Source organism: Leptopilina heterotoma, unplaced genomic scaffold (assembly GCF_015476425.1).
Source record: "Leptopilina heterotoma isolate Lh14 unplaced genomic scaffold, ASM1547642v1 Lhet_46, whole genome shotgun sequence".
Lineage (NCBI taxonomy): Eukaryota > Metazoa > Arthropoda > Insecta > Hymenoptera > Figitidae > Leptopilina > Leptopilina heterotoma.
The window spans coordinates 350451-367377 of record NW_025111092.1 but is presented as its reverse complement, the minus strand read 5'-3'; the positions used below and the strand labels follow the sequence as shown (position 1 = coordinate 367377).

The 16927-nt window shown below is 22.3% G+C and overlaps 1 protein-coding gene across 1 annotated transcript; it reads left to right on the top strand.

The window, feature by feature from the left end:
* The first annotated feature begins 77 nt into the window (after positions 1-77).
* LOC122507290 (ras-specific guanine nucleotide-releasing factor RalGPS2) lies at positions 78-11652 on the top strand. The gene is made up of 12 exons (XM_043619900.1): positions 78-285; positions 795-929; positions 1408-1595; positions 1672-1912; positions 2357-2520; positions 2631-2826; positions 3234-3406; positions 5421-5618; positions 6966-7148; positions 9280-9465; positions 9783-9904; positions 11063-11652. Exons 2-12 carry the CDS (start codon positions 855-857, stop codon positions 11188-11190), a joined length of 1854 nt encoding a protein of 617 aa, XP_043475835.1. The 5' UTR covers positions 78-285; positions 795-854; the 3' UTR covers positions 11191-11652.
* The last annotated feature ends 5275 nt before the right edge of the window (positions 11653-16927 follow it).

Sequence of the window (16927 nt, the reverse complement as noted above, 5' to 3'; positions counted from 1 at the left end):
AAAACAGCGCGTAATTGTAGACCAATCAGAAAAGATTTGCAGCGCGTGCGCAGTTAAAACATCCCACCCGTCAAAATTGTTAAAATAGTTATATACACACATTGGTGTGAATAATGATTTGGAGTTTAGTTGTTTTAAACTATTTTTGATTATTGTTGATTATAGAAGTGAGAGGCGCCAAAAGAAACGTTTCGCGGATGTTTATTCATGATACGTCATTGACCTTGCGAAATAATTGCAGGGTTATCTGGTTATCACAAGTGGCAATATATCATGCACTAAATGGTATACATTTTGACAGTGCTTTCTTTTCGAAAATTTTATTAATATAATTTCACGAAACTTAATTATCAAATAAGTAAAATTTCGTTAATTTAACCTTTCAACTCATTTACTCCATTTCTACTGTATTTTATTGATTTATTAAGTTTTAAACGTTTTAAACGTCAAGGGAAATTCTAACCTATAATTTAGTGCGCGAAATATTTTTTGTTTTTTTTTTAAACGAGTGCATATATATTTTTATAATTTTATCATTCATATTCGGATTTATTTTAAATTAACAATTTTTTTTATAATTTGTTATTTGTAATTTTTTGAATATTTGCAAAATTTAATAATTATTGTTAGGTATTTGGTGTTTTTTTTTTAAAAAAGAATTTGTTTTCTCAATTTTGTGTTTCTTTTACTTATTTATCATAAGATTTACGAATAGAATTTGTGGTTTCTTTTTAATATTTGTTTGTGGAGGAGAAAAAAAATTTAATTCCTAATAGTTGTTGATTTTGTATTAGATGGAATTTAATTACTCGATCGAAGAAAGATGAATTGTTTTTATTGCGACGAGTGACTTAATGGCTGAAATGCGTTACACATCTATGTCCCGTGATCTTTCAAATGATTCTGTTTCCACTGTACGAATTGCAGAAGTGAGTATATTTTTTAAAAAATTTCCATATTTATTTTTACTTTTTAAACAAATAGAAAAAAAAACTTTTTAGAATAATTGAGAAACTTGTTATTGACAGTTCAAAGAAACCTTAATTAACGTTAATCATCTTTCATAATGAAGTTAATTTTCGAACAGTTGTATCTCTTTATTTTTATTTTGATACCCCAGTTTATGTCACATGTGTTGTAATTATTAAAAACAATGCAATCGTTCTATTATAGCATTTTATATACAATTAATTTTCATCAGCGTAAATGTGATTTCTTGTCTGTTTACAAAAGTATCGAATTGTGATTTAATCAGTAAAAAAAATTGAATTTAATGATTATAATTATATATGGAATTTTTATTTTATAAATAATTTATTTTTTTTTTATTTTAAATCATAAATTTATTTTAAACATTGAAATTAATAACTTATTAAAATAAATGATTAAAATTTATTTGTTATACAGTATGGAAATTTGGATAAATACTTCGCTAATGAGACAAATTCTTTAAATGGTCCATTATTGCCGAATAATGTCAATAATATCGATAGAGTTTTTAAGGAGCGTAAAGATCATCGAGACAAATTTAAGGCTTACAGAAAATACTCAGAGTTAACGCCTCTTACTGCTCAAAATGGCTACGATAATTTTGGGTATTAAATTTATATTTTTTATGTGACGAAAGTATTAAATCTTTTGTTTTTACATATAAATTTTCTTCTATTTTAGAAATTCGGTGAGTTGCAAGTCAAATTCGTTACCAGGAAGATGTAACAGTAATTCAGCCTCGATTAAAAATTTAGTCGCCCTAAATGTTCAACCAGAAGACTTGGCCTCTCAATTAACTCTATTAGATCTAAGTATTTTTAAATCCATTAGGCCAGAAGAATTGTCGAGTTGCTCTTGGAATAAAAAGAATAAATTAATTGTCGCTCCAAATGTCGTCTCATTTACAAGAAGATTTAATCATGTTAGTATGTCACAATATTTCAATTATTTTTCTTTCTCATCGAATAATAATAATAATAATAATAATAATAATAAATTATTATAATTATTATTATTAATAATGATGATAATAATATTTTCAAGAAATTATTTTCAATTAATAATTAATAATTTTTATAACTAATACATTAACTTTCATAATTAAGAATTTGTAAAGTTTTATCACTCGGTACTTAAATATTAAATGGAATTTATCAATTTTTTCGAGTCGAATTAAAATAATAAAAATACAATTGTTATATCATTTCGACTGCACAGCCGCCGAAATAATTTTCATAATTAAATATAAAATGAATTTAATTGATTGAAAGAACTTCCTTTTATTATAATTATATTTTCATAAAAAAATACAAATAAAAAATAAAATACAAATACTTTAATTATTTCTGAAAAATTGATATTTTAGGTGAGCTTTTGGACTGTTCAAGAAATATTAAATGCACCAACGGCAAAGCAAAGAGCTGAGATATTAGCTCACTTTATTCGAGTTGCGAAACGGCTTTATGAGTTAAATAATCTGCATTCCTTATTTGCGATAACATCTGCTTTACAAAGTGCTTCAATATACAGGTATTTATATCAACTCGAAGAAATTTTTCTTATCTCTTATATATTTGGAAATTGATTTCTTCTTTTTTACCAAACTAAATTTCTTATTCTTTTTTTCTTGTTTGATGTAGATTAAACAAAACCTGGGCGTGCATTTCAAAGAAAGATAAAGCGACCTTTGAAAAATTGGCCGAAGTATTTAGTGACAAAAATAATTGGATGAATTTACGAGTTCATATGGATTCAATAAAATTGCCATGTATTCCATATTTGGGTTTATTTCTCACTGATCTTGTTTATATCGACATGGCTCATCCAACTTTGAGGGTATTTATATTTGCTCAATTATAAAGATTACTTAAAACTTGGCTTTTTGTTAAACTATATTAACTACATTTTTCACTATATTTACTAATTTAAAAAATTTTAATTACTAAAACCTTTTAATTTGAGTTTAATTTTGTTTAGAGAAAGGAATTTGAATATTTATTTTGTATTAAAGTATGTGTTAAATTTCTAATTACTAAAAATTAGGGAGAACAGTTTTTCAATTATATTTTTGCTTAGTAGAAGAAAAGCTTAGACGCTTTAATTCAAAGAAATATTTCAAATATTTCCAAGAAATAAATTTGTGTATCAAATTTATTTTTGTTGAAAAACTAAACTTAAAACAAAAGTGAACTGTTTTGATCTTTTATTTCAAGGGGGATCTAATAATTGTACTTTTTTCGCAGAGTGGAGATAATTGTCAAAGAATATTAAAGTTCGATGCAGTTTTAACTCGAGTCGCTATATTTCAAGCTAGTGAATATCCAGGGATAATTCCCCTTCCCGACGTTCAACAGTATGTGAATAGTGTCCGTTATATTGAGGAACTACAGAAATTCTTAGAAGACGATCATTTTAAGTAAGTTATTAATTTTCTTTTATTTAATAAATATTTCATAAGTAATCACTGATACGGTTCTGGAATAATAGAATTGTCAGGCAAAATCTGAAGAATTTGGAAAAGTCAGGGAATTTTATAAAATGGTTTTAAAAATTTATTTTTTGAACTTGAATTGTCCAAATTTTAAAATTTCAATGTTAACATTCTTGTTACTCCCTTCTAATGACACAATTTGGTTTAAAATTAAGCGCAGAGATTTTTTTGTTCTCCTTTTTATCTAATCGCCTTTATTTCTTCTTTCCTTTTTTATTTCCTTAATTTTAACAAAATTTCCTCCTATTTCCTTCTTTAAAGAAAAACTTTCCAAAATTGTTACTTTTTGGATAAGTTAGTAATTTTTTTAGTTAAATTGAAGAGAAAAGTTCTTTTTGCAAACTTTAGAAAAATTTCAGTTTATCAAGACAAAATTTAAAAATCTTTTTATATTATTTTTTAAGAGTTTTTAAACTTAAAAATTTTGTATACAAAGTACAAAATATAAAATAACGATTTAGCAATTTTTGTAAAAATTAACAAGATTTAATTCTTTTTGGATTTTTGTTAGTTTGCCTTATAAACTTTGAAATCATGACGAATTTTGATATAAAACATTAAATTATTTTTATTTCTAATAATAATTAAACTTTACAGAATACGCAATTGAATTTGTTACAAATAATTTAAATTCAAAAGGTTTCAATTAGAAATAATAGAAAATTTTTTTAAAAATAATTTAAATTAAAATTAAAGTAAATAATTCTGAATACGTAAGTTTTTGGGAAATTCTCGAAATTTTGTATTATTGAATTGTAAACATGTGGATTTTAGAATTATATTTACTCTCTTTAAATAATTGTAAAATTTAAGTGTAAACAAATGGATTTCAGAATTATTTTAGGTGAGCTTTCATTTTTTATTTTTTTTTTAATAATAAAAATTCTCAAAAATGATTAAAAATAATTGATTTAGTTAAGAATTTTAGATAAAAATTCCAAAAGTAATTGAATTTTATGAGTTACTTTCACCACTTTTATAAATACTCTAATTTTAAAAGGTTTCAAACTGAAATTTTAGAAAATTTGAATTTTCAATTATTCTAATTTAAACCTCCGAAGAAGTTAGTTTTCAAAAAAAATTTTATTTGAATTGTATTGAAATTGCTTGAAAAACAAATATATTTCAGAATTAGTTTAGTGCACCTTTCTTTTTTTGTTTGAATAATTAAACTATCAAAGAATTTTTTCAGAAATTATTAAAATTATTTGATTCAGAAAAGAATTTTAGTTAAAATTTCAGAAAATAATTAAATTGAAATATTGAAAATAATTTTGAAAAAGTTACAGTAGAGTGAATCAAAATATTCTTTTAGGGCAAGAAAAAAGTTGAAATTCTGACAGGAAATCAGGGAAAAACAATTAAATTTTGATGGCAACCCTGTCATTAAAATTTTCTTTAAATGCTGTAATATTTAATATTAAAAATTTATATTTTCCAGAGTAAATTTTACTTCTTTTAAAGTAATTTTTCTAATTTTGATAAAAAATTTTTCTTCGGAGACAGTATGCAAAATTTATTTTAGAAATAATAAATTTTATTATTTTGAAAGAAATTTTACTAATTTTTACTGAAATTTACTTCGCATATAATAAAATTCATGGAATTTGTTAACAAAAGTAGAATTGTAACAAAAATTTTATTTCAAAATTTAGAAAAATTGCAAACTTTAAAAAAAGATATTAATAATTAACAAAAAAAATTTAACCAAAATGTCTGGAAAACCTGTAAAAGTCATGAAATCTTGAAACAATAGCAAAAATAGTTTTCTTTTCTTTTAAATTAATTTTTGAATTAATCTTTTTTAGTTAAATATTTTTAACAAAACTTCTAAATTGAAACTTTTAAAATTCTTTAATAGTTAAAATAAAGAATACTCTTTTGTTATCATTTGCAAGAATTGAGAAAAATGTTGTATTCTTTTATTTACTATTTTCAGATTATCAATGAAGCTCGAACCAAATTCTCCAGTTCCATCATCAAGTAGCAGTAAGGAATCCGTGGGAGATGTAACAGGAGTCGCAGCTCTTTCTTTATCACCAGCAAGAGGATGCGCTGGATCACTTCGATTGCATGCCGCTTCTGCCGCGACAAAATTTGTACCTGGTCATCGAAAATGTAGAAGTCTCGGCACAAAGTAAGCATAATAATTTCACATTTTTCTTTTCTCACCATAACAAATTTTTTCTCATATTTTTTGTAACAGTTATCTTTTTTATTTAGGCGAAAAGTTATTTTTTTTAAACATATTTTGATAAATCTTTAATGTTTCTTAAAATAAAATAGAAGATTTTACAATCATTAAATAATTCTTCGATGTATTTAAATTTAAAATTTTTTTAATTTAATTTTTATCTATATTTTAACTTAAATTTTTCTAAAACTAAAACATGTAAAAATGATTATTCTTCATTATTTTTACAAAATTAAAATTTTAAATTTTAATTTTCTATTTTTTATATTTAAATTTGAATTCTAAAATTGAAAAATTATTAATCGCAAAACTTATTATCGTGTAAAATGAAGAATTTCTTTTCCTCGAAACAAAATTTTTAATAAATGAAAAAGTTTTTCATGATCATGAACTTGTTAGATTTCGTAGTACGAGTCTACCTCGCAACTTCCATAAACAAGGAGGGAAATATGGATCAAACATGACATCTTCTGGGTGAGTCCCAGATTGGAGAATAGGACTCTCCTATGTGAAATTAAAAAAACATATAGATGCTTGAAGAATAGCATCATGTGAACGTAGAATCGTTTGCATGTGATTAATTTAATTTTTTCTTTACAGTCGAAAGTTCATTTATAGAAAATATATTGGGAGCAGTGAAAATAATTTTACTGTCGCATGATCAGAAGCAGAAATAATTGTATTTTTTTTTAATTCGTTGAATTTCGTTTCGTTATAGTAGTCATCATTTTTTCAGTACTAAATCATTAAAGGTATCAACTGATTTAATTTATTTTATTTTCATGTCTCAATCATTTCATTAGATGACAAAAATAGTTATCGATGTATATCGTAGATTTTTTAAATATTGTATTTTTAAAGCATTGCATGTTTTTAATAATTTTTAGAAAACAAAATTTTATTTCATTTTTGTTTAAATGAATTTTTATTAACTTCATTTTGTATACGAATGTTTTAGCGCTTTTTTCAAACACTGAAACGAAACTAAAAAAAATGCTTTATTCCATTATTAAAACGACTTAAAGCTGAAGAGAAAACATAATTCTAACAAAATTATTCATAGAAATTAATTCTTTTATTATTACTTAATACCTACTTATTTTTACTTTATTACATATTTAATTTTTTATTCGAGTAAATGTCTCTGGTGATATTAGTTGTTAGTATTTCCCCTTCTCAATCCTTGAAACGAAAGAAAAATTCTATCCAGAAGCATTGAAGCATGGATGAAAAAAAATTGACAATTTTCTTTTACAAATTTTTGATAATTTTCTATTTTGATGATTACAGTATTTTTGGAAAGCCAACTGCTCTGCCCTTGGATCCAAGTCAGTTGACTGTTCGACATCTACTCGATGATTCGGTCTTGGAGGAACCACATTTATTAACGCAAATTCTTGATTTGGATCAAAATTCACCTGGATCACCCACAGACGCTGTTAATGAAGATTGCAGCTTGCTCTCGAGAACTAGGTATTAATTATTTCTTTCGTTTCATTAAATTAAATTTACTTAAAAGTTGCTATTATTAGGAATACCCTTTGTTCCCAATATCTTTTCGAAGGATTTTTAAAATTCAAAAATTAATTTTTAACTATTAAATTAAGTTTGTTAATTTCTGAACTTCAATTATTAATTCTTAAAAAGTACTTTTTCATATATAAATTTTAGTTATTAAATTTCCATTTAGAACTTTAAAATTACAGAAATTAAATTTCGAATGTTAAATTCACTTTATCTACATATTAATTTTTTAATTCAATATTTGTAATTTATGAACTCCATTTATTAATTTTTAAAGGGTATTATTAATATTCAATTGCAATTTTTAATTATTCAATTTCATTTTTGAATCTTTAAATTTCAAAAATTAATTTTCAACCTTTAATTCTGTTTATTGATTTTTTAATTAAATTTTATAATTTTTGAATTGATTTTTTTGAATTTTAGAATCTTGTTTTTAATTTTTAAATTCAATTTTTAGTTTTTGAATGCAATTCTTAATTACAAATTAAATTTTCGAAATTTTAAATGTCAAATTTAATTTTCAACTTTTAAACTGACTTTGATAATTTTTGAAATTAAATTTGTAATTATTAATCTCAATGTATGAATTTTTGAATCGTGTTTTTAATTTTTTTAATTAATTTTTATCTTTTAAATATACTTTGATAATTTTTGTTCAGGATTTACAAATTTTCGAATAGTGTTTTTAATTTTTTAATTCAATTTTTAGTTTTAAAATTTTATTTTTGAATTTATAAATTTAAAAATCAATTACGTACATTAAATTCAGTTGAAGTTAATATTTTAATTAAATTTTGTGTTTTCTGAACTTTATTTTTTGCAATCATTATAAACCATTAATTTTTAAAAGATTTTTAAAATTTTTTAATTTAATTTTTAATCATTAAATTTTATTTTCAATAAATTTTAAAACTTTATTTTTACTTCGATATTCAGTCTTTTAATTTTTACTTCATTTTTGTAATTGTTAAATTTAATGTGTGAATTTTTGAAACGTATTTTCAATTCTTTAATTCAATTTGAAATTATTAAATTTCACTTAAAAATTTTTTAAAGTAAATTTCTAGGTTAATTGAAAATATCTGTTTATTTTTTAATTTACACTACCGTCTGTGAGTATCAGGACGCCCCCTTTTTCATGAGTGGAAAAATGCTTAAAACGTAGAAAATAAGAATGACAAAAAATTTTTGTATTTTTTTCCTGAAAGCTAATGAAATTATGAAAAGACTGACATCTGATCGAAGAATTTTCGTTGACTATTCTGTCGGATACAGAAAAAATACTGGATTTTGCATGCTTTTCGTAATTTTTTAATTTTTTCGAAAACTAATTAACTTTTTTTAGCGTTCTTGGTCTTGTTTCAATCTCTATTCAATGTATAATCTAAATTAATTAATGGTATTGTGATATAAATTTTTCCAAAAAAATTTGAAACTGTGAAAGTCGGATAAAAAAATTTTGAAAACCAAATTGACACTTTTTCAAAAAAAAAATTTTTTTAATTAAATAATTAAGTAATTAAAAAGCTTTTTTGAATTTTAGTATACCTATCTATTAAATGAACATATTTTACATTGACCTTTTTGACACTTTAATATTCATGATAATTTTTTGAATTTTTTTAATCCTACTTTTACGGTTTCAAATTTTTTTGGAAAAATTTATTTCACAATACCAGTGAATAATTTAGATTCTACATTAAATAGAGATTAAAACAAGACCAAGAGCGCTAATAAAAGTTAATTAGTTTTCGATAAATTAAAAAATTACGAAAAGCATGTAAAATCCAGTATTTTTTCTGTATCTGACAGAATAGTCAACTAAAATTCATCGATCAGGTGTCAGTCTTTTCATAATTTCATTAGCTTTCAGGAGAAAAATACGAAAAATTTTTGTCATTCTTATTTTCTACGTTTTAAGCATTTTTTCACTCATGAAAAAAGGGGCGTCCTGATAATCACGGACGGTAGTGTAAGAAAACTGAATCAATTTTAATTTAATTTATAAAAGACATAACTGCTATTTGTTCATTACTGATTTAAAATTAAGTAGAAACAATTTAATTTCTGTTTTCAGCACCCTTACAGTATTACCGTGTGAATTAGATGGATTCGTGGAACCTTGTTGTTCAATGCAAGGCCTGTTGAGGAGAAAAGTCATTTTACGGGACGGCAGAAAGCCAGCAGTTTCCACGTGGCAAAGATATTGGGTTCAATTGTGGGCATCGACAATTGTTTATTTCTCCTCAAAATGTTTCAAAGGGTACTTTATATAAAGAAATTTTATTTTAACCCTTTGAGGACGAAATTTTTTTTGAAAAATCGCATTTTTTGATTTTTAAACAATCTTTTCACAGATAAAGTTATTTAAGTTTTTTATTTGAAGACCAGAATCTGAAATAGAAAATTTACTATACTTTATGAAATATATTCTTTCAATATTCAGTTTTATTCACGTTGCTTGAAAGTAACATAGGTCCTCAAAGGGTAAAAAAAATTTACATACATAATGATTTTAAATATTCAAAATTTCTTATTTTTTATACCAATCTAATTAAAAATTCTTTTCTTATTTATTAGAAACGACAGATCTGATTTCAAGAGAGAACCCTATAAAATGGTTTCAATTTTTGGATGGATTGTGGAACCGTCAAATAACAGTGTTCATCCAGATACATTTTTATTGACAGATCCATTGAAAGGTAATTCGTTTTATAGATTATTTAATATTCAGAGTAGCCACAGATCAGGGAAATCGGGAAAAATGTCTGTGAATTTAGCCAAAAGTACTGGAAAAATATCAAATTTTTGGAATTACTACAAAATATCTGATTTTTAGTGTTTAAAAACATTTTTGAAATTAACTTAAAAATCTTTATTAAATTCTAGAAAAACTTTCTTATAGTTAATAATTATAATCAGCATAGAATTAAGATTTTAGTTTAAAAAACTGTTGCAATTTTCAAATATAATAGAATTTCAGAAGGTTTTAAACTAAAATTTTTGAAAATTTCAATTTTTTTTAGGAAACTTGGATTTTTTAAAAAATTTTATTAAAGAACTTGATTATAAATTTAAAAAGGAATCGAATTTTCAAAGAATTGAATTAAAATTTAATTTCTAATTCAATTTAATAATAGGTGCAAACATTTAAGTTTTACAAAGTGTCACAATAGAATGTATTTTTTTGTTAGTGTAAAATTTTTATGAATTATTTAACTTTAAAAAGATTTAAGTTTAAAATTTATTCAAAAAATTAGTTTTGAAAAATTTCATTAAAAATTTTGAATTATTAGGTTTTTAAAATATTTCAGTTCTATTTTTTAAAAAGATAATTGAATTTTTATAATCAAGAAATTGAAAATTTTTGAAATAATTGAAGTTTTAAAAAATTTTATTCACATTTTTGAAGGAAATTCACTAATCGAAGGAAATTAGTCACCGTAACGGAATTTATTTTTAAATTAGAAAATGTCTTTAAATTTTTTAATCAAATTTTTCCTTCTAAAAATTATCTTGCATTATAATTGAACTTTCCTTGGATTTTTTAATAGTCATCAGGGAAAAAGTGAAAATTTTGTCTGGAAATCCGAAAAAAACAAAATCAAGTTCTTGTGGCTATTCTGATATTATTTATTGAATATTAATTTATTATCTTTCTTATTTTCTTATTAATCAATAGTTTTTATTAATTATTAATAATATTTATTTATTAATAATTAATTTATTCGTGTAACATAAAATAATGTATGTTTAAATTTAATTTTTATTATTTATTTTATATTTTCATTTTAATGAATTAAAATTAAGAAATGTTATATATTATTTAATTTTAAATTAAAATTTTTTTGAATTTTCAGGCAACGTTTATAAATTTCGGGCCTCGTCGAGGGAACTCGCCGATCAGTGGCTGAAGGAATTGCGGGCAACTGTTCGCGGTGCAACAGAAAAAAAGCCAATACCAGTGAATCTCATGTCGTTCGAGTAAGTTTTTAACAAAAAAGGAAAAAAAAATAAAAAAAAATTTATTTAAGGAATTATATATCCATAAAAATTTGCAAGTGAATTACTCAATAATAATTCATGTCACTGTTATAACTTCTGTCTTCCACGTATCAACTTCAAAATCCAAATTCTCGACGCATTCGACGATGCGTCTTAAACGAAGAATGATGCATATCAAAGATATATACTTGCAAAGTTACCCTTTTTTTCTCATTTTTTTCTTTTCATTTTTCACTCTTCATCCTACGAATCTTAAGGCAATAATCTTCATCTAGAAATTTTTAAATGGCTCTCTAGAATTTTCATATTTGAAAATTTTTCTACTACTTAGAAAACACATTTTACAAGTATAATTATATCTGATTATATATAAAAAAAATAATACACATTTAAGTCAACTACTTTTTTTATCTCAGTCAGATTTCACTTTATTTTCTCGGAATCAATTCTCAATATTTAGAAAATAAATGTAATTTATTTTGTAATTTATTTATATATTATAATAACGTTTAATTAGAGTATTTTTAAGTTCCAGTAATTGAATGTTTAGTTTTCTTTTAAAATTAGATCGATATTTTTTTTTCTTCGAAAATCGTATTTTTTTAAACTTTGAATTAGTTATGAATTATTTTTTCAAATGGACAATTTTAATAAAAACTGCTTATACTATAAAATTGCGATAGATATTCAGAGTGAAAATATAAAATTAAATATTTGTATAAAGAAGTAATAAGCCTAGCTATTAACGCTTAATTTTTTTTTCGTTAATTAGAGTAATTTTTTTAAAATTAGAGTATAGAATGTTTTTTTTTAGATAACGCTGACAATTTTTAATAATATTATAGAAATATTAAGTTTGTACGTAATTTTCAAAATGGTGCCACGAACTAACTCTTGCCTAAAGAATTCGTAATATAATAATAAAAAAATATATATAAATATTTAATGAATGCAAGGTTCTATAAAATTGAATGTTAAATAATTTATTCTCAATTAAATTTGTTTCCGTAAAAATTAATTAATTTATGAATTAATTAATTTTTGGACAAATATTGATATTTTTGTATTTGTATGAATCTTTTTTTTTTAATTTTCCATGTTTTTTTCTGTTTGTTAATGATTGTATTTTTATTACTTGAAAGATTACGTTTTTTGAAAATGTGTTTAAAAAAAAAGATGAAAATACTCACAAGCTGATATTTGGCTTTTGGAATTTTAGGAAATTATATTACGATCTCAAAGATCTTTAACATGAAAATCGATATTTTTTAATTTAAAGTTTATTTTTTTAAATTTTGTAGAATAGAATTGATAAAAGTATATTAATTGTGAGTATTTTGTAAATTGCAAAATTTGTTCTGTTTCATTTTTTAATTGAAAAATTGACTGATTTGTGAGAAATTAAATTGTTTAGTAATTTAATTATTAATTGAAAGTTAAGTTTTCTCTTTAAATAATGTGCGGCAAGAGTGGAAATCGAAAAAAATGATCGCTTTTTATAATCGAAATAATTTTCTATTTGGTATGATTATTTAATTGATGAATTAAATACAATTATATGGTAAATTAAATTTGATAAAAAATATAAACGAATAAATTTTAATTTTGTAATTTAAGAGAAAGTTTTATTTCGAATAAGTGGACAAATTTTGATTTGTCGAGTCAGTAATTTTTCTCTTGTAAAAGACGATAATTTTTTTCGACTAAAACTTTTCATGTGTCTTTAAGTTTTATTGTTTTTTAAAAAATTCTCTAAACATTGCGAAGTTTTTGAAATTCGGGAGAATGTATTAAAAGTCTTGAAAAAAACCAATCATATCAGCTTCATGCGAATAAGACTAAACATTCGTTAGAATGTGATATACTCTTAATATATTATACATATTATATATATTTGTATAATGGGTGCACGTTTGAATTTATATTCACTGTAATATTATCTACACTCATTTGTTTTTTCTTTTGCATTTAATAATAATAATATAATTAAAAAGGCAGGGTTTAAATTGCGGGGAAAAAATTTTACGCCTATAAAGACTAAAATTGCTCGTAAAAAATAGTTAACTAATTTTAGTAATAATAGTCACAAAACATTAAGCGATCATGATCTAAATTGTGGAATATATTTATACAATATTCAGGCCTCGGATAGTATGACTTTTTAGAATTTTTCCGATTATTTAAAAAAAACGATTTTTTCCACTTATTTGCACAAAAAATGCAAATTTTTCGACCTTTCTTTAAAATATTGCAACAAAATACCACTTTTTTGTCACTAAATGCAACTTATTTCGATTTTTATAATGTGAAAAATAACTAAAGTAAAATCTTTCAAAAATTATTTTTGAATAATTTTTTTATAATTATTTTTTTTTAATAATATAATTATAAAGTTTTTAAATAATTACATATTGTGAAATTTTACCCCAATGAAAAAGATTTTGTTTAGTATTTCATTAAGATTTTTGAAAATAAAACGAAACATTTTCATTGCAAATTGTGAAAATAATTGAATTCTCGAAAATTTTAATGAAAAATCTTTAAACGAAAATTTAAAAATTAAAATTATTGAAAATTATATTTAAATACATACTTTTAAAATTTAAAGTAACTCTTGGAATTTTTTTTCTATAATCTTTTAATATTCAATTATTTTCAATATTTTTAAATTATTTTTTTTTAATTTAAATAGGTATCTCCAAAAAATAATTACTTTAATATTATTTATGAAAATCTAATTTTTTAGAATTATTATTAAAATTTAGAAGAAGATTATAAAATTAATTATAATAAATTTATTTATTCATTATAATAATTTCTCTTGCAGTCTAATTAAAAAATTAGTTTTTAAATCGTCCAAAAATTCTTTTTTGAAATTAAATTATTTTCGAAAAATTACATTACAATATTTTAAAAAAACTAATTCTTAGAATTTGTTTATCATAATTTTTTAAAACCCAGTTATCTTCAAAGGAAGTAAATGAAAATTTTTAAAATCTAGTTTTTTTAGACTTGCTATACAAATTTTTTAGACATTCTGTATTTTCCTATTTGTAACTAAAATTCTTCAAGAACTTGAATACTTTTTAATATTTTCCAAAAATTCTTTTATAAAATTCAACCATTTGAAAATTTTTCAATTTTTATCATTGAAAAATCTGTCAACATTCAGAAATTATTTTAAAATATTTGGAAAAAACTAATTTTATGCATTTTTTAACACTATTGTTAAAAAATGAGTTATTTTCAATTTTTCGTTTATTTATTTTCAATAATTCTCCTAAATGAATGTAAAAAAAAATTGTAGAGTTACAGTTACAATTGTTAAAAAACATCGGATTTTTGCATTTAAATTTAAATACATAATTGAATTCTCGAAAAACTTTCGGAAAATTATTCAAATTAATTTAGAAGAAAAGTTTAGTTAAAAATACTAGAAAATAATTATTTCGAAACGTTACAGTTTTAATTTAATTCACGTGGATAAAAAAATGTATTTACTTATTTATAAAATAAAATAATTTGATTTGAATAATTGAATTTAGAAATAAGTGAAAGGTCAGGAAAATACAAAATGCAATTTTTCTGACAACACTTAATGAAAATAAAAAACTTTTTCGACTTTTCTTATATCCTTAATCGTCTAAAACGACTTTTTTTGCACCTTAAAGTCGATCCGAGGCCTGAATATTTCGAACAAAATTTATTACGATTTTTCTGAGCTCAAAAAATATATTTTGCGTTTAATTATTGTATTAACTCGATTAAGGAAGCTCTATCTGTGAAAAATTCTATTTTAAAAGCAATATGATTTTTTCATTTAGTTGAATAATATAATTAATTGCTAATTAACTCCCTAATCTATTTAATCTGATTACTGTTAACTATCAATTTTGCTTTTTTTCTTTAAATTTTCCAAGTTGGTCGTCTTTTATTGATAAATAAATAAACACAGTTGAGCTACTTTAAGAAAGTTTTATCTAAAATTTTACGTCAATTATCTGTGAAAAAGAAAGATATCTTGATTAAGAATTATAAAATTAAGTGGAAATAGAAACGTCATTAATATTATGAATTCTATATTATAATGGTTATTATAATTAATAATTTGATTACGATCAATTAATTAATTTAATTAATCAGTTTTAATAATTGTAATGTATATATATTTATATATTGTAATTGCATTGTATTTTGTTTAAATACTGCAAAAAAAATGTATAAGAGATAAAGCAAAAAAATTTGGAATTTCTCATTGACCAAAAAAAGACTGAGCACATTTAGACACACAAAGTGAATTCAAGAGAAAATACATAAAAATCATTCCATCTCTTCTTTTTTTTATCGTATATACAGTTTTATTAGGGGAAAAAATATATGTTAGAAAATTGCAATGATTATTTTGATTAAAAGTACTTTGTGAGTTTAAATAAGTCTGCTGACTGATAAGAACAAAAAAAAAATAATAATTAACGCTTATATTTATTTTTTTTATAAGCGCAAAAAGAAAGAAAACAGTTGGCAGAACTTGATTAAAGCTTTGTCTCATATTGTAAATAGTTGTTAATTTATGCGACTGATTTTACAGAAAATGATACCAAAAATAAACATACCTAATTCTGACGGTTGCGTCCAGCTTTTTAATCACATAAAAAATAGTGTTACTTATATAGAAAGGGCGTACTTTGTATATGTTGAAAAAAACGAAAAAAAAATGGTTGTGGCACTCCGTTTGATGCAGTAAATGTTCACTAATTGTAAGTCTTTTATAACTTCAAGAATGATTTTATTAATTCCAATTATTACGAGATAAATATTTAAATTATTACGAAAGAAAATTCGTCGATTTTTCGATTAAAAGACAAAAAAATTTTTTTGTATAATTATATACATAAAAAAAATTATTTTTCGCTGTAAAATTCTCAAACTTTGAAAAATTCTCAAACATTGACTTTGATTAGTAATTATCATGTTAGTTATTAATTATTATTTGTTTATTAGTAATCATTATTTGTTGATTATTAATTATCGTTGATCACTTATTATTGTTTATTAATTATTAATAACAATTATTTGTTAATTATTAATTATTACATCTTGAATTTTAATAATTTATATGAATATAAATTAATTATTAATAATTAATATGTAAAGTATAAAAAAGAAAAACACTGGAAGAATTAATAAGAGAGAAAAATTGCAAAACGATCTATCTGTAGATATTATTTATTGATTAATAATAATTAATAGTTACTAAATAAAACATAAAAAGGAAAAACATTGGAAAAATTAACAGAAATTGAATTTGACAAAATCCATTATTATTTATTCGCTAATAATAATAATTAATAATTAATATACAACATATAAAAAAGTAAAATACTGGAAAAATTAAAAAGAAAGAAAAATTGCCAAAAGAGAAAAAATAGAAAATTGAAAATTTTACAGACTTGAAGATATAAAAGGTTTGCGCTTAAAAAAAATTATAGAGTAAATGTAGTCTTTAATTGTGTACAAGCTGTCTCAGTATGGTAAAAAAATTGTTTTCATCTAAAAATGAAATTAAAGAAAAAAAGAAAAAAAAATCATCCAATGCCATACAATGTAAAAGCAAATCATTTCATACTGTTATAATAAAGAAGTAATAAAATTGAAAACAAATGGCACTTTTCTAGTTTAATGTATTATTATTATAAATTATTTGTTTAATGTAAATAAAA